Source organism: Amphiprion ocellaris, chromosome 1 (assembly GCF_022539595.1).
Source record: "Amphiprion ocellaris isolate individual 3 ecotype Okinawa chromosome 1, ASM2253959v1, whole genome shotgun sequence".
Lineage (NCBI taxonomy): Eukaryota > Metazoa > Chordata > Actinopteri > Pomacentridae > Amphiprion > Amphiprion ocellaris.
Genome location: NC_072766.1, coordinates 26,211,076 through 26,230,519, shown reverse-complemented (window position 1 = coordinate 26,230,519; position 19,444 = coordinate 26,211,076). Strand labels below are relative to the sequence as shown.

Genomic DNA, 19,444 nt, shown 5'->3' with positions numbered 1-19,444 from the left:
GACTTTAATAGCTCTTTTGTGTTTAAGAAGGATTTCTGCTCATATTCAAAATGTTCTGCACAATCATAACATATTGACATGCTGAAAAAAAAAAAAAAAAAAAAACACCACTGTCAGAGGTATTGTTTAATCTATGACTTAAGAAATGGTGCATTTTTTCAACAACAAAAAAACCATGAAATGCACTCGGAGAGCACAGCACTCCACCAAGGCTGTTCATTCCCCCATATGGCATTGTCAGAAATGCAGCATTTTCTTTTATAGAAATGTTTATTAGTTATTGATGACCAGAAATCACAGCACCATAGAATGTGGTCATTTAATATAGATGTATCCACAAACAAAATTACCTTGCGCTGAGCACAGCCATGTGTTATGCATGTGTACGTTATGTACGGACACCGAATCACATTACCTAAATATGTAGTGGGTGGCAGGAATTGATGGGACTCGGAAACACCACTGTAATTTAATCAACTGTTCCTTGTATCATTTCCCAACGGATAAGTCTGCAGCAGTGATTTGTAGTAGGATCACAATCATGTGATCGGCGGCAGGCAGGTGACAGTGTTCACTTGTCATAGTTACAGTGACACCGTGCCACTATCTCAGTAATACAGAAATCTTTATATAGTATCTCCAGTAAAACATAGTGTAAAAAAAGTACAGTGGGAATGAGTTACTTTACTGTTACCACTCAAAGTCTCATTTAGGACATAAAAAAGGTTAAAAAAATCCCGTGGCATTTTGTTGTGGGGGGTTGCATGGTAGGCCATCTGGGCTCCCTGACTATTAACAAATCCGTGGATCCAGACTATAAGCCGCATCACTGTGAAAATCTAATCACTTGGTCTTTGTGTCATTTCTGACCTTCCCTGAAAATTTCATCCAAATCCAATAGTCTGTTTTTGAGTATTGTTGCTAACTAACAAACAGACAGACAAGCTAATGCCAACTGTCACATAACTCTGCAAAGGCTCTGCCACTTTGGCGGAATTAAAAAAAAGCTGTGGCAGTCTCAGATCTGATCGGTCAAATTCACTCTGTGAAAACAAATTTTCAGTGGACAAAATTTAGGTATCTGAGGGCAAGTGAAAGCAGCATTAGATGACAGAAAGTGCTATATCTGGCAGCAGCCAGTCCCTAAGAACGTTAACAGAACATGAAGTTTCGCTTGTTGCTTCTAGCTGTTTGTAGGAGTCTATCCTCTGAGTTTATTACATAAACATCAAACAGCTGCAAGATCCACGAGTCTCCAAAGAAAGAGTTTCACACTTTAATGCACAGCACAACGCAGCAGAAGCATCATTAATAAGTTGGTCAGGTTTAATAGTAAATGATATTGTGAACATTTCTCCACTTCAGACAGGTGAGCTGTCACATAGATTAAATGTTTATACACTGCAGTTAAGTCATTAGTTACACAGCTGAATCCTGACCTCCATCACAGCTGGATTTTATTTTACTGTCAGAGTCTGATTCGTTTATAAAAGTCAAAATATTTTTCTGATATCGTTTTTTTCTATTCAGGAGATTTTTCTTTTTTCACAGCAGGATATCTGCAGCACTGACATTAATGTGTGCATGGAAGCATTACAGAACATCATTAAATCATAAAAGTAGCTACGAAGATATGGAAAGACGTTGCCTTGTAACCATGAAAATGTATTTCAAGAATTTTTAGTAGTGACATAAATAAACTACAGAGGTCTTGCCAAAGTGTTGTCAGATCTTAAAACCGAACAAACAGCAACAACTAAAAATATGATGATTAAGTTAGACTTATGTACAAGAATGAATTATCCTGTGTGAACCTGTAAAATCACAACCCACGAAAAGAGTTTATAAAATGCATCAAACAGATCAAACACAAGCAGAGGAGAAAACTGAGAGTGAAACTTGGGCCTGTGAGTTCATGCGTGGGGCTTGTGTGTGTGTTGGTGGCCTGACAAGCTGGTTCATGCCACCAATATCTATCTTGCAACACACTGGTAGACATCCAGTGGGCGTCTAATAGACGTCTAGTAGAAGCAGGGGCAACACAAGCAAGGCTGTCCCTCAGCATCTCAACAGGCCACAAAAGAGGAGGTGTTTGGAAGTTTACCACAATTAGATTACACCCTCAGAGATAAATTAATTCAAACATAATGATAATAGAAATATCCTGATTGTTTTTTAGGACGGATGGGTTGTGGTTTTCCAGAACAAAAGAGAAGTGTTTTGAAGTAGTTTGCATAGTACACTACCATTCAAAAGTTTGGGGTCACCCAGGCAATTTCATGCTTTCCATGAAAATTCACACTTTTGTTCATGTGCTAACATTATTGCACAAGGGTTTTCTAATCATCAATTAGCTTTTCAACACGATTAGCTAACACAATGTACCATTAGAATACAGGAGTGATGGTTGCTGGAAATGTTCCTCTGTACCTCTATGTAGATATTCCATTAAAAATCAGCTGTTTCCAGCTAGAATAGCCAATTACTACATGAACAATGTCTAGACTGTATTTCTGATTAATGTAATGTAATCTTCATTGAAAACAAAAATGTTTTTCTTTCAAAAATAAGGACATTTCAAAGTGACCCCAAACTTTTGAACAGTAGAGTATATAAGACAATTTAACATTTTGTGCAGTCAGTTAAAATTTCAAGGTTTTATTCATGTTTGTTCTTGCAACTTGTTGTATTGGATAAACATTATTCACATCAGACTCTAAAGACTGAAGTCTTTTTCTTGAAGACTTTTAAAGATACTAATAGTTGATCCAGAACCGATTTTTGAAGAAGTTGGTGGATGAAGCTGTCAGATCATCACTGGTCCTTATCTGGCAGACTAAGACTCAACATAAGGGTGAACTTTTTCCCTTAAAATGCACTTCAGCATCTCTTTTCCTGGGCTATTTTGAACAGTGGTCACCCTAATACCCAAAATATTAACTGCACATTGTATTAGTCAGTGCATATCAGATAATTAATAACATTAACTGCAAAATAAAAAACAAACGTATTTCAGTATGCAACTTGTTAACGCTCATATTGACAGTTTTCTACTTCCCTCTGTGCTCTACAACAGTGTAACAGAATCTCTGAAATTCAGCTACGGCCACAAGATCTCAGTGGCCTCACCTGGCCACCTCAAGGAAAACTTTCTGGAGGCTCTACTGATAAGTACTAATTAACAGATGCTGGACAAAGAGGCACAACAATCCTAATTATTACGGTCAAACCTTTATTTAGTTGTAGATATGACGAAAACTACAGCAACCACATATTAACTTACTGCCTGTCTGCCTTAACTGAAATCTGAGTGCACCTCTCTGAAGACCTCTCCTGGCCGCATCAATGACATTTTTCAGGTTTTTTTTTTTTTTAATGAGGACTTTCTTCTCCTTTGTACAGATTGTACAGTGCAGAAATTGTAGATTGGAAATATGGGAAAGGAGATCAAGGCAATGACATGCAGCAAAGGACATTTTGGTCCAAGCATTATGTGTACTAACCACTCTGCTACTGGGTCATCCCAACAACTTTTCAAGAGAAAAAACACCTGAACTAAATATTGCAACAGTAAAAGGTTTTTACCTTGATGTTGGAGAACCACAAGTCGTTCTCATGTAGAGTAGCCACATAGATACAGCAGAGCAGGCCAAGACCAACAGAAACCGACCACCCAATCGATGTCCAGATTATAGCCCCCCATGACCAATCACCTGCAACAACATAATTATGTCACTTTGTTGTTTTTGTAGTGTACATTAAAAAAGCCCACATGACACCATCTTTTTCTTTTTGTTTTCAATAAAGGTCTTTTGCACAGACAACACTTTGAGGTGTCAAATAAGGAAACGCAGAAGTGTAATTAAAAAAATTATAATTGCTGATTGTTGAATTCTATTTAGCAGCTTTCGTTTCAGGATTATATTATTGGGCGTGTTGACTCAGTGCTGGGTGCTGGAGCAGACCTAGTTTAAACAACTTCTTGTCCACCACATCAGAAATAAAAAGTGCCCACACCTGTTCAGCCTTACTGGACGGTGGAATGAAAAGCCGGCCTTCGTAGAGAGAGGAGAGGCTCAATATCACTTAAATATGGAGATAAGGGCACACATTTTCAGACAGTCTCCGCTGGAAAGCACTTATGGTGTTATATTCAGACACTCAAAAGTGACAGAAACACCTGTGTCAAGTGTAAAAATGAGAGAGCAAATGAAAGATGCTCTGGCTCTTTTCTCACCTCTGCACAGCTGGACAATTTCTGCAGGAAGTGGCTGTGAATGTTGCACCGGCAGTTTCCAAAACTTACATAAATGGTTGGATACAGTTCTCAGAGGTATAACTTAGCGCGCACGCGTGCAAGTGTGCGTGTGTGTGTGTGTGTGTGTGTGTGTGTGTGTGTGTGTGTGTGTGTGTGTGTGTGTGTGTGTGTGTGTGTGTGTGTGTGTGTGTTAATAACATCTATGTTTTTTCTGTAATGGCAAAATGACAAGTAAGTATCTGCTGTCTGTTGTAAAAGTGACTTACTGTTTCTCATATGTGTCTACGATATTACACCTTTTTCACAACAAACACTTTGAATTGTCATAGATGGCGAAGCAAAGTTGTCATTAACATTATAGCCCCTTTCAGATATGCACAGCTTTCCGTTAATCTGACGACTGTGGTGGCAATCGTACTCGCGGTCGCGTGCAGTAGCATTAGCCGATAAACATACAGAATGCATCACCTGACGTATGTCCAATCTCACATCTGTGTCAAATACTGCACATGTACTGTGGCTCTCACCATTTGCATGTTTGAATAAAGCTGAGAGGAACACAGCGAAGGAGTTCAAGTATCTCAGGATCTTGTTCACGAGTGATGGGCAAATGGAGCAAGAGATGGACAAGTGGTTTGGTGTGGCATCAGAAGTAATGTGGGCGTTGTACCGAACCATCGTGGTGAAGAGGGAGCTGAGCCGCAACTCGAAGCTCTCAGTTTACCAGTCCATCTACGTTCCAACACTCACCTATGGACATGAGCTCTGGGTAGTGATCAAAAGAATGAGGTTGTGGGTACAAGTGGCCGAAATGAGCTTCCTTCGTAAGGTGGCTGGGTTCAGCCTTAGAGACAGGGTGAGAAGCTCGGAGATCCGGAGGGAGCTCGGAGAAGAGCCACTGCTCCTTCGCATCGAAAGGAGCCAGTTGAGGTGGTTTGGACATGTATTTCGGATGCCTCCGGGGAGACTTCCTTTGGTGGTTTTCTGAACACATCCACCTGGCCGGAGACCCCAGGATAGACCTGAACTCGCTGGTGGGATTATGTATCTCATCTGGCCTGGGAACGCCTCGGGATCCCCCAGGAAGAGCTGGAAAGCGCTGCTGGGGGGAGGGACATCCGCAACGGCCTGCTTCATCTGCTGCCTCCGTGACCCAACCCCGGATAAGTGGAAGAAAATGGATGGAAGGATGTATGGAACATAAAAAAAATCGAGGGTTCGGTTGAAAAAACTGTTGTTTGGAAATATTTCAGCTACAGAAAAGATGATATTGACCAAAAACAGGTACTTTGTCTTGCAATTGTTGCCACTACACAAAGCAACAAAACACATATGTTTGACCATTGAAATCAGCACCAAAAAGCTCTGTATGTGTATGACAACGAAGTGTTAAAAAAAGCATAGAGAGACCACTGATGCAACTACTTTTTACCCTGCAAAACATGTGATACCAATGAATAGTTACCAAAGAAGCTTTCAGTAACATCATTAGAAGTAATATTTTTCATGAGTTTATACAGCTCTCAGAGGTTCATTTTACGATCGATGTCCTACGATCAAAAATTGATGCGTTGGAGGAAGGGCTGGAGGCAGTCCTTCCTGGGCATGTTTGGGAAGCCGTTTCCAAACACACAGAGACAGCACAGATGGCGCAGCATGCTAAGGGCAAAGAAAGGCAAACACGGAAATTTCAGAACCTTGAGTCCCGGTTCTATAGTTCCAGGGGGGAACAAGAATGGGCCAAAATACAGAGCTCTGAAGGAAGGACTGGCGGCAGTCCTTCCCAGGCGGCCACACAGAGCAAAACAGCGGAACTGGACACCTATGACAAATGGGTTAAGAATTTGTCAGACAGAGAGCTCACTCCAGCCGAGCGGGGGGTCCTTGCCAAAGGACTGAACTTTGCAGTCACACCAGATGAGTTACCGGTGGTGGACTTGGTGACGGCCACAGAATCGGCCATTAGGAACAATAGGTTGTCAGAGACAGAGGCGGAACAGATCAGGCTTAAGGTGTCGGCAGCACTCTCCAGTGCCAAGTTACCCCCGTCCAACATCTCCGCACAGGAGAAACGGGCACTGATAACTCTGCAGAAGGATCCCAACATCACAATCCTACCTGCAGATAAGGGGAGATGTACTGTTATCCTTAACACAGCTGACTATCACTCAAAGGTCAGCAGCCTCCTATGTGACTCAGCAACTTATGAGACCCTAAAACGAGACCCCACCAACACCTACAAACTCAAAGTGGTTAACTGCCTGCAAAAACTGGAGAAAAGTCAGATCATCGACCGGGCCCTGTACTACAAACTCTATCCAGGCGATGCTATCCCTTGCATATACGGGCTGCCAAAAATTCACAAAGAGGGCGCCCCTCTGAGACCAATTGTAAGCAGCATCAACTCTGTGACATACAACATTGCTAAGTATCTTGCCACCATCCTTTCCCCATTGGTGGGGGACACCCCCCACCACATAAGGAACTCGATGGACTTTACAAACAAGGTCAGAAAAATCAGCTTAGACCCTGAGGAAACTATGGTTTCATATGACGTGACTTCGCTTTTTACTTGCATTCCCACTGGAGATGCAATACAGACAGTAAAGAGAAAACTGTTGCTTGACAACTCTCTGTCTGAGAGGACCAACCTCTCCCCCGAACAGGTGTGTGACCTCCTTAACCTTTGCCTCAGCACCACTTATTTCCAGTACAACAATGGTTTCTACAGGCAAAAACACGGCTGTGCCATGGGATCCCCTGTATCCCCCATTGTAGCTAACCTGTACATGGAAGAAATGGAGATTGTGGCACTGAGAACATTCAGTGGCCACTCCCCGAGGCACTGGTTCAGATATGTGGATGACACATGGGTCACCATCAGGAAGGGTGAGGTCGAACCTTTCACAGAACACCTCAACTCGGTGGATAAAAACATCAAGTTCACAAGAGAGGATGTCCAAGACAACTGTCTGGCCTTTCTAGATTGCGTGGTACGCATTGAAACCAATGGGGAACTCAACATTGAGGTCTACAGAAAACCCACTCACACAGACCAGTACCTCCTGTTTGATTCACACCACCCACTAGAACACAAGTTGGGGGTGATCCGTACCTTAAAGCACAGAGCACAGAACATCCCATCAGAAGCGGATGGAAAAAGAAGGGAACACAAACATATTCACTCTGCTCTTCAAACTTGTGGCTATCCAAACTGGGCTTTTATCAAATCAGCAAAAAAGCGCAGGGAGGATAAGAAAGACGAGGACCACAAAAAGAGAAACAACATTGTCATCCCCTATGTGGCAGGAATTTCAGAGAAACTCAGGAGGATCTTTAACACCCACCAGATCCCAGTACACTTCAAGCCCAGCAACACTCTGAGGCAAAAGCTGGTCCATCCCAAGGACAAAATTCCAAGGGAGAAACAGAGCAATGTGGTGTACGCAGTGCAGTGCAATGAGGAATGCTCTGACCTGTACATTGGAGAGACTAAGCAGCCATTACACAAGCGCATGGCACAACACAGGAGGGCCACGACCACAGGCCAGGACTCAGCAGTCCACCTCCACCTCAAGGAGAAGGGGCACTCCTTTGATGACCACAAGGTGTGCATTCTAGCCAGAGAGGACAGATGGTTTGAGAGAGGGGTAAAAGAAGCCATTCATGTCAAACTAGAACGGCCATCTTTGAACAGAGGAGGGGGCCTCAGACACCACTTGTCTTCCACTTACAACGCCGTTCTTAGAGCCCTCCCAAGGAGGTGCAGCCATCTGTCCCACTTGCGGTCAGGTGACCCCCAACCACCCTCCTAGAGGGCTGGGAGGGGTAACGACCGCCCATCAAAGGCTAACGACTCACATTAACACCTAACGAGTCTGTTGGTTTCGGGTCTTTGTCCACTTGTTTTTGCCACCACCCTCCTGGTGGATAAATATCTGGTACTCCCCACCAGGCTTTCAGAACTGAAGAAGCCTCTTGGATGAGAGGTGAAACGTTTTCGACTCACACGAGGTTAGTCCAGTTGCCATAACTTATGCTTGCTTGAGACTTATCATGACCTGGATGACTGAGAACATCCACAGATTCTCTCAGAGCTGCATAAAAATTACAAGTTGAAACAGAGCTGTTACATGTGGAATGTTATGCAGCGACAGCGGCCTTGTGGTCTAGTCGGACAACAGATCTGTGCATAAGTCTGACCTTCTACATTATTAAGTAGAGCTTCCAAGTGAAAAGTCACCGTTTGCATTTTTTTCTGGACGATCATACAGCTTTGGCTGCTTGATGTCTACATAACAACCATGTGGTGAATATGGTGATAGCCGCTGTGCTGGACCAGACCCTATCTGCAATTTGGTGAATTATACCAATTCTATATTTACTAATTCTTGTTTCAAACTGCAAAATATATAGCACAAAAACTAAATATCGCACTGTCAGTGTACCCCAGCATCACATTACATATCCCATGTCTGAAAAGCGCTGCCGATGCTACAGTGAGAGATGGCACTGAGTCAACATGCTGAAAAAAGGCTACTTATATAACATAACATTCATTTTAGTCTTTTAAAATTTAAGTCTGTATATTTTGCCTGCAACACAACATGACAGCATATGTATGAGCACTAAAGGTATATAAGTGCAGGCTTTAACCAGCTGAGTAAGTTTTAAAGATGTCACTAAAATTAGGGGTTGACCGATTAACAGCTTGGCTGATTATCAGATTCAATATTCAACATTTTTTTCAGATCACTGGCATTGTTATTTTTTCAACTGATTTCCCATAACATTAGCACATTTAAAAGGCACTGTTGGCTCTGATGCAGCTGTGTCTCTATCTGCAGTCCACCCAATGTGGGTTCGAGCAATGTTCTCTGTCTGATCTATCACTAGTAACAGTCAATCAACACTGAAGGACAAATGTTGAAAAGTTCTTTTTTAAATTAAGCATATGTAAAACATGACTAAACCAATGCATGCCACTGATGTTTTGCTGTAACAGTGTGTGTTATTCTAAATCCTGCCACCAAAATTTTCATTACTCCACCAAGGAATGCAGCAGAGTTATGTGACAACTGGTGTACATTTGTCTGTCTGTTTGTCTTTCTGTGCGCAACATTACTCAAAAATGGACTAATGGATTTGAATGAAATTCTCAGGGAAGGCCAGAAATGACACAGGGACGACCTGATTAGATTTTGGCAGTGATGAAGCCTATAGTCTGGATCCACAGATTTGTTAAAGATTTCTGTGTTATTGCGAGATAGCGGGACAGCGTCACTGTAACTATGAGTACAAGTGAACACGACATCAGCTGCCTACTGACGATCACATGATTGCGATCCTAATACAAATCGACCACTGCAGACGTATCAAGACTTATCCGTCGGAAATCATACGACTTAGCAGCCTTGGTGGATTACTGCGCTCTCTGAGTGCTTTTCTTGTTTTAATTGAAATCAAATGTGTATCAGCTCCTAATATTGGTGACTGGACTCTTGACTACTATTAACCGGTGCCAGTATGGGCCCTGAATAAAACATCTGGTCGGTCCCTAATTGGACACACTGACAACATCCAGGTCAGAGGTCAGAGAACGCTGTCTCTGGAGCTGGTCTTGGCTCATAAGCACTACAGCAGGATGGATGGTCTCCAGCCATTCTCAGCACCTGGTTAAAGGGTGATTTCTGTGTGCCAGGGATGCTCACTCACCGTGCAGGATCTTCTCCGGATGGTGATCGGTGCAACAGTTGGGCTGCTGGGGCTGAAACTCTGCACCCAGACTCGGCTCCTTCCCCTTGCTGCCCTTCCTCTGACGCAGGGCTGTCATGCTTTCACCAGATGAGGGGTGTGTGTGAGTGTGTGTATGTGTGTCTGATTATCCACACAGATATGACTACAACATCAACATGTGAACGCTAACACTAACACACGGTCAAACTGCGTCGTTGCTGCGCCTTGACCCAAAGCCAACGTGCACTGTTGGCTCGGACAGATGGTTGGACAGGCCTGCTTACGGCGGCATTTCCTGGTCACGTTGCTGCCACAATAACATCACATCCACCTATCGACACCAATTACCGCAATACTACATGGATCCAGCGGCTTGAAACATGAGGAGATGCTAAAGCAAACACAGCGGCACATGCCTCTAACAGCGCATCACCGGGGATGTTAGTAGTGATCCGATCAGTGATGCAGAATACGGTAAAGGAGGATAAGGCAGGTTTAAACTCCTTTTGTGTGGCGTGGACACACAGCTACAGCCGGATTTTAATGAATGGGCATTTTACATAAAGGCGCGCTCCCGAGTTTCTGTCTGTTGACAAAGACGAGACGGTGTGAGCTGTGTAAAGCCTCACCCTGCTGCCCAGGACGCTCCGACAGCTCTCCTCCACCTCCCACTCTCTCTCCCTCCTTCTCTACACCTTCTCTAGCTCCCTCGCTCTTTCATTTTCCTCTCGTCTTTTCTCCCACCGTGAACGTTGATCGGTCAGCTTCGTGCCGCACCGGGTTTAACCGAGGGACAACATCGGAACACGAGAGGGCCAGCCTTCAAAATAAAAGCGCCAGCATGTCACTTTTGAAAAGCAGTTTGAAGTTGACATGCACAGCAGGAGAGGGGTGATCTCTGTGGAAGTGGTGCAAAATGTCTTCAGTCAGACCATCAGTATAGGTTTTAGAGGAGTAAAAGTAGAATTTTATCATTATTGGTATAAAAATAAATAAATAAAAATAAAGATATCACAACAGCAATAGATGGAAACATATATGCATTATGGGTGTGTTTGGCCCTGCAAAAGGATCAGTGTCAGGGGTCAGCAGGACGAGGTGCCCCCTTGCCTTCCAAGGCATCTAACCCCTGCACCTAGTGGACCCATGGATCCACATTTAACAAGCAGAGAGGAGCTCCAGCCTTCTTATTTCAGTCAAGGTTCTGCAGCTCTCTTTCACTGATTCAGTAGAATCTTTGGTTTGGGAATCTTAGAGTCACATCATCTGCAAAAAGCAGAGATATGTTCTCTTGGCTCTATCAGATCATGTGACCTTCAGTAGCTGAGTGTGATGCATCCAGGAGGAGCACTTCCATAGTCTGACTCACTAGATGTAGGATGTGGATATAATCCTGCCATTAGCTGCTCATTTCAGATGGTTTTGTCCTCTCCTTCCTCTCTGTTTGTGCTACGGGAAACAACAACAACCTCTGGACTAGCAACCTACCACTTGGAAAATATCAAGTTCTGTTGAGGATTTGGATCATGCAGTAAAATAGCCCTGCTTGTTTTTTGTTTGCTTGGTTGGTTGTTTTTTTGTTTTGGTTTTTTTTTTGCTTGTTTTTTTCTTTTTTGGTGGGTTATCCATTGCTAATCACAGTGCTCTCTCTGTATGCCAATGTTCCACCAAAAATATTCCACCCATCACTATTTTGAGGGAACCTCAAAGTCATATCCTTCGCTTAACCCCACCTAACACAAGAGGCATCGGTTTAAACAGAATCAAACTAACCAGAGCATTTTTTTTCCAATGGCAGAATGCTAGTGAGCTGCAGCCAGGCCATTTTATTCTAGAGTGGGCTGCCAAAATGAGACTAGCACCTCCGAGTCTGAGGCCATGGTTCTCTGCCAAAAAGCAGTGGATTGCTGCCTCTGGGTTGGAGGTGAGTTGCTGCCCCAAGCTAAAGTGTTAAGTATCTCGGGATCTTGTTTGCAAGTGATGGGAAACTGAAGTGTGAGATGGACAGACAGTATGGTGTAGCACCTGCAGTAATGTGGACATTAATATGGAACAACAATATATAATATTTGAATTGCTACTAAATCAGTGTAAACATTGTCTGGTTAGTCAGAACTACTTGGTTGTATGTGGCTGAATGGGAGTGGTTGCACTGTTAAAATGCATCTCTATGGGAACAACAGCTGTAATGAAATGGATCTGGATGAAAGTTCCTCCAGAAAAAATAGCAGTCACTGGATGTATGTGTGTAGTCCTCAAGCAGGCTTTACTCTTGGTTGTGTGGTGGACCAGAGTCTTGGCTCCAGCCCAAGTGTTAGTTTCAGACTGACAGTTTTAGAGGTTTAGCATCAATGAAAGTAAATACCATGGCAATGAATAGTAAGAAATACCAAATAACAATATTTATTGACAGAATGTTGACAGAAAATGTGAAGAAAATGTTTTTTTTTTATGTCCAAGGGTAAAAACCGCAGGAGGCAATTTGATTTTGAGCACTAATAGAACAGTACAGAATGCATGTATACATGTGTATCAGTGTATAGCATCAAACCCTGAAATCCTCAAATATTTTTCAGTTTAAGAAAATGTAAAGACAAAGAATAATCAGCATGAAGTTAACAAATATCAGCAATATTTAGTTGGTGGTAATTGATTGCATTGCATTGAATTTGTTATGATATATTTGTTATGTTACTATTAGTGGTTGAATGGTTGTTAATAACCAGAGCTAGCAGGCTTTTTTTCATCTATCAATTGAGCAAGGGGCAGGGAACATCAGATTTTTTTTCCTCTTTGCTCCCTTTGCACATAAAAGGAAATGAAATAACTTTGGTTATGGGTCATTTCTTGTTCAGGAACTGTGCATTGACATGACACGAACAAATACAATTGAACTGAAATGACCTACAGTGTAAAAGAGCTGGACAGGACTGGAGTGGAGTTTTATCTAGTAGCTATGACAACAGTTAAACCCAGACACAGTTTTGCTTGTTTATTTGCTTGTCTTGATAATGTGGCAGAATCAAAGGACAAAGAGAGAAATAAAAATATCAAGAGTTGTTAGTGCTAAGAGGGATATCTTTAATCTTAGCAGAAGAGATATGAAGCCAGTCAGAATTAATTTCACATTTGTTTTTCTTATTTAAGTATCTGCAGATGTGCTTTCTAAAGTAGGCTAATTGAATATTTGGCAACAATGCTGCATGATAGAAAATGTTTTATATTTACTTGGAATCCAAAAACCTAATGTTGGAAAAGTCATTAAGCATGATGAACACACAGATATCAAACTTATTTTTTGTTTTTACAGCTGTCATTGTCGTAGCATATCATGGATCACATCTCAGCTCCACTGATAAACAGTTTCCAGACATGGATTAAGTCTAGACTAAAAGAAAAGTTTAATGGAGATCTATCAAGTCAAAATGTCTGCTGTGAAAAAGGTGAAGTACCACCTGAGTTTCCTTCTTTCTTTAGCCTATTGTAGCTATTTGTTTGCCTTGCAAATTTATATTGTATTTGCAGTAGAAAGTTCTCAGCTACTATATCCGCCCAGCACCAAACGACGGCCATGTGGATGGATGGATGGATGGATGGATGGATGGCTGGATGGATGGATGGATGGATGGAAAAGTGATCTGTGATGAGCTGATACTCGTTTTTTCTTCCATATTACAACTAAATACAGATGTGATGAAGGTGTCATGTAGAGGAATAGTTTCAGTCATCAGTCGTTGTTGCCTTGACACTGTGGCACGGGCAATTTGTGACATCTCCAACACCTTGTCTGAACTTTCTTGGTAGGAAACATGGTTACACCTTGGATTAGTCAAGCCATGCCTCCTGTTGCAGTCACAGGTGGCAAACCAGACTCAACATTTTTTGAGTCTATTTTACTGGGTCTGGATGAGTCTCAAGATCACATAACATGACTGTCTGTCATCAGACCAGGCATGTGGGTCTATGTGTAACTATTGCTTTACAGTTTCCAAGGTATTGCTCAGATGGGTACTTTCTGCACCAGGCTAAATGAAGTTCAGTGTCATGTTGGGCAATCAAAGAAACAGTTTTCAGATGGCGATGGACACACTGCATGCCAACCAAAGTGTATTGTTGTTTATTGGCAGGAGGTGTAGTTCCCATCCTTTCAGCTCCACTTGCACTAAGATGTCACTTTAGTGCTTTGTTACAGCTTCCACATAGAACACACTTAGTCCTTGACAGGGTAGTATATAGGCCTGGGAAATAAAACAATGGTCATGTAAACAAAGACAACTTCATCAATAGCAAAAGGAAAATTGTTTGATAGAATGTTTGATACTTTCTGTTGCTGTTTTGTGTAATAATCTTCTTTATGAATGATCAAAATGTTAAAAATCTGTTATAAAGTGAAAAACAAACATATTTCAATTCTAAAATCATTCTTTTGTGGACCAAAATTTAATATAAACAAAAATACAAATGATTATTCTCAACCAAAATGTCAAAAATGGCATAAAAACACACTGGTTCTTATACGGGTCAATTTGGACCCACTTATTGAGTGTTATTATTATTATTATTATTATTATTATTATTATTATTATTATTATTATTATTATTATTATTATTATTATTATTATTATTATTATTATTATTATACTTATTGAAGTTATTGTAGAGTCTAATCACTCATGCATCTAAGGGTGAAATTAGACCTAAACCGCCACAAAAGCAAATAACAAAAAAAAGCCTCCTTGCCTCATTGCAGTTTGTCATGTCTTGATAATGGAGCCCCTTTACACTCTGGTTGCTTTCCCTGTTGGCTTTCGTGCATGCCTCTGGAGGTATGTAGTGGTTGTCCTTGTGGGATTGGGTTCATGGTCTAAAAACACCCGTGACTCTGTGCCTCCCATGACCTCCATCCAAGTGATGCACTCATCCTAGCCTGCTCCAGGGGCTGACACACTCGACGTCAGGGTCCCTGTCTGTTGACTGTTGATCCTGACTGGTCACTCTCCACATGCCTCTGGGTACCAAAATTTATAGAACCCTTATTTCCTATGTTAAGGAGTTTCTTTAATGGGGGTTTATTTATTGCATCTTACAGATATTAGGTCAGTTTTTCCTCAAGTATAACTCCACTAAGGAGTGCGGCGGAGTTATGTGATGATCGCATATGTTTGTCTGTCTGTCTGTCTGTCTGCCCATCTGTTTGTCTGTCTGTTAGCAACTTTGCTCAAAAACAGATTAACGGAAATGGATGCAATTTTAATGGAAGGTCAGAAATGACACAAGGACCAACTGATTAGATTTTGGCAGTGATGCAGCTTATAGTCTGGATCCACGCATTTGTTAAAGATTTCTGTATCATTGCGAGATAGCAACATGGCGTCACTGTAGCTATGACTACAAGTGAAGGCTATGTCAGCTGCCTGCTAACAATCACATGATTGGGATCTTACTAAAAATCAACCGTTGCAGACTTATCAGGACTTATTCATCCAAAATCATGCAAGGAAAAATGTATTGAATTGTGAGGGTATTTCCAATTCCCATTAGTTCCCACCAGCCCTTACTTATTTAGGTCACGCGATTTGGTATCAGTACATAATGTACACATGCATAACACATGCTTGTGCTCAGTTTGTGGGTACATCTATATTAAATGGCTACATTCTATAGTGACGTGATTTCTGCCACAATTTTTTTCAAGATTTCAGCCTTGGGAAATGATACAATGACTGAGCAGCTTGGAAGAGTACTGTGCTTTCTGAGTGCTTTTGTTTAATACCTGTCAAAGTGAGGCCATTATTTTATTATTATTCAAGGATTCAAAGGATTCAACAGCTTTGTTGCGACATACAGCAATAAACAAGTTATCAGTTCAATTAAATTTTTCGTTTGCTGTGCCTCTTAGCCTCTTAGATAAATGTGTTTCGAAAGTACACTCATTCAAACTCACTTATCACTTGTATCTACTCATACATACTGAGGGAACAAATGTTGAATATAGAAGAACAATTCATGTACAGAAAAAACTGAAAAAAAAAGATTTTCAATAATTATGGTGCAAAAGATTAAGATCTACTCATACACACTGAGATAGACAGTTTTGAAGATACAAAGAACAGTGCAAAAAGGGTATGTGCAGAAAACAGTGTAAAAAGTACATGCAATATTATTGTGCAAAAAGTCAAGATGTGCAAAGCATGAAATAGGCTTCAAAATGTTCATCAGTCCATTTGTACCTCCTGGAGGGGGGTAGAAATGGTCCTTGAACCCAGAGGCTTGGCATAATTTTGCATAGAAATGCATTTATTTGAGGGTGGTTTTCATTGTGGGGTTAACATTAAAGTTATTCCCTGTGTGCCTTGAAAATTGATGTGGTTTCATTATATCAAGGTGGTTAAATTAAAAGTAAACCATTTTTTTGTTTTTCTTTATTAGCAATAGGTCAGTAAAAATTTGAAATAATTACTAACATCAACTGAAACAAAGCATTTTGTCATGATACAGTTTTCAGCTGTTGCTCAGCCCTAGTAGTTTACATGGTGACCTACAGGTACAGTTGCTATTTCTGAATTCTGTGCCTGTTATTCAGACTGACTAATGAAACAAGTAGCATCATAAAGCCTTATTTTCTCTGTTTATTTATCACTATAATTTTTCCCCAAAGAAAGAAAGAAATACCCTTGAAAAACTGAAACACTCCTCTCCTTTTTAATAAGCGATACTTCCAATTTGTTTTGAATTAAAATAAAATAAAATCAATTTGAAAAAAATGTAGCCTCATCTCACCAAGAAACAACACTTGAAAACAAAAGAAAAAAAAATAAAATACCAACTAACTGAACTATCAGTGAGCTGTGTCTAAATCTAAATATGTCTAATAATTAACACATACAAGTGAAAGTCGTGTATCAACACCACGTCCAGCTCTTCTGAATGTCGACTTGTTGCTCTTTATACTCATATGACCTATGCTATTTTGGAAATCATTATCATTAACCCACTTAAGAGGTGATGATAAGACTATCATCTAAAAGTACCATTAATGTAACAGACCTCTTCAATAGAATGCATTTTATCTTGTCCCAGTTTTAAAAGCACAATTGGGATTAAGAATATCAACTGCCAATTCGTACCTCTTAGTTGACAGAAGGGACATTTCATACAATTCCTGATTACATTTCACTACATACTGTCAACAAAGAAATGTTGCACAGTGTGTTTCCCTTAATTTGAAAGGATGATGAAGAGACTCCTGGTTGTTTTTTTTTTTTTTTTTTTTTTTTTTTTTTAAAGGGGAGCTACCAGAATATCCATGCTGGTTACTCCTGCAGGGCAATATCAGAGACAGCCAGTGTGATGGTGATGGTGATGAAGATGATGAAGCGAGGCTGATGAAAAAGATGAGGAGTAGCAATGATATCATTATCAGCCCAGCAACATACTGTTTGATGGTGTCACCATGACAGAGAATTAAATCAAGGCCTACAGTGACAGACAAACATCCAAAGAAGATGTGGAGCTCTGACCTCAGCCTCAGCGGAACATCATTTCATCCTCAGATGAGGAGGAAATGTATGACGTGTGCTTCTCAGAAGAAAACAAAACAGCCGAGAGAAGATAAACATGTAAAAGAAATTTATTTCAGAGCTGATTTGTGGCTAAATTAATAATGTCTGTCATATTTTTAGTGGGTGGAACTTTTCAGCTTTAAATAATTTAGGGTTTCTTCCTCATTTAGGTGTTGGAGTTCGGTGGAATTTTCTATTTGCATTTCCTTTTAGCTGCAGAATGGAAAAGTGTGTGTGGTCATTGAGGAAGCTGTCCTCATGTTAAAAGCATATATATATATATATATATATATATATATATATATATATATATATATATATATATATATATATATATATATACATATATAAAAAATATTCAGTATTTATGATGTTTAATCATCAGCTGCGGCAGTTAAACATAACAAAAACCCAGCAAATGTTTCGACATTGAAATATACCTGAAACAGTCTAAACATTGACATCCTCAGGATGTTGAAACATACAGCCAAAATTATTATTGATATGGGAATTGTCTCAACATGCAACTTTTAAAAATATTCAGTCTCTTTATCCTGACATATTTTGTAAAAGATTCACTTGCAGTTATGTCACCAGCGCTTATCAGGAGATCTAGGACTCCTTCTAGTCACTTAATAGTCAATAATTCCTTTACTCAAAATACTTTTTGACACAAAATAATCAAGTAAAATACATTTCTAAGAGTAATTATTACATATTAGTGTATACATCAATGCTATGCATGCAACTATATAGGGCTGCACAGTGTCTTGGTGGCTAACACTGTTGCCTTGCAGCTAGAAGATCACCAGTTTGCGTCCCAGCCTTCCTGGAATCTTTCTGCATGGAGTTCACATCTTCTGTGCATGTGTGGGTTTTCTCCAGGTACTCCAGCTTCCTCCCACAGTCCAAAAACATGCTGAGGTTAGTTGGTAATTCTAAATTGTTCGTGAGTGTGAATGCGAGCGCCATTGTTTGTCTCTATGTGTAGCCCTGCAACTGACTGTCCAATGTGTCCCCTTCCTTCACCTTAGTCAGCTGGGATAGACTCCAGCCCCCAGCGACCCTAGTGACGATCACGTGGTGTATAGATAATGGATGGATGATGTAGTTGACGCACATAGATCAAGTTCAAGAAGTTTTGTTCATCTTAATTTTGCAAAGACATACATGGATGTTAAGTTGACATTTACTTTCAGAGGACACCATCCCCACAACATACTGAGATCCAGCAGAGCTCTGACAGTGTGCATGGAAGGTGAATGTCCAAGACATCTGACTAATTTCATTGTGTGCTCTTTGCATTGCTCAGGCCTGTTGTTACATACTTCTCTTTGAAGGATGCAGGACACACAGTGGACGTAAGTAAATACTTCCAGATTTGGAATCTGTACAGACAATCATTCAATAACACTTAATAGACAACTTCCAGGCTGCATATTTGCTAAAGTAAATATATTCTGAGCATTTCACAGAAGGATTTCAGAAGTTAAGTATTTTTTAGTAAAAGATTGAGCAAAGCTGGAAAATGCTCAGCATTAGCAGTAGAATAAAATTTGTACTTCAAAAGGACAATATCTAAAAGACTTTATATCCCCTATGACCAAACAAAACTTTCAGGTTGCAGAATTATAAATGTAAATATTCCGAGTGTCCCACCAAAAGAATTCAGGAGTAAGAGGTCTTTCATTAAAAGACTGAGCAAAGTTACAAAATGTTCGGTATGTGCAATGGACTGAAACATAATCTTCTAAAGGAGTATAATTCCACATAATTTTGCATAGTTTATGCAAACACAACCTTCAGGTTGCATGTAGAGGTACTCTGTTACACTGTTAGGAAATGAATTCATACTCAGTAATATACATATTTTTTGTTACAAACTGAG

The 19,444-nt window shown here is 40.6% G+C and overlaps 1 protein-coding gene across 3 annotated transcripts in view; it reads right to left on the bottom strand.

The window, feature by feature from the left end:
* Window positions 1-10,791, bottom strand: part of dpy19l3 (dpy-19 like C-mannosyltransferase 3) — an 82,777-nt gene extending 71,986 nt beyond the window's left edge. The window contains exons 1-3 of one of the 3 annotated variants that reach the window (XM_023283049.3): window positions 10,624-10,789; window positions 9,974-10,092; window positions 3,586-3,713 (exon numbers count right to left, since the gene is read on the bottom strand). In XM_023283049.3, coding sequence (XP_023138817.1) covers window positions 3,586-3,713; window positions 9,974-10,091 — 246 coding nt within the window. In that variant the 5' untranslated portion in view covers window position 10,092; window positions 10,624-10,789. Of the gene's footprint in view, window positions 1-3,585; window positions 3,714-9,973 lie in introns of all 3 variants that reach the window. The other 2 variants (XM_023283048.3, XM_055011009.1) reach the window with 2 other exon arrangements.
* Between the last annotated feature and the right edge of the window lie 8,653 nt (window positions 10,792-19,444).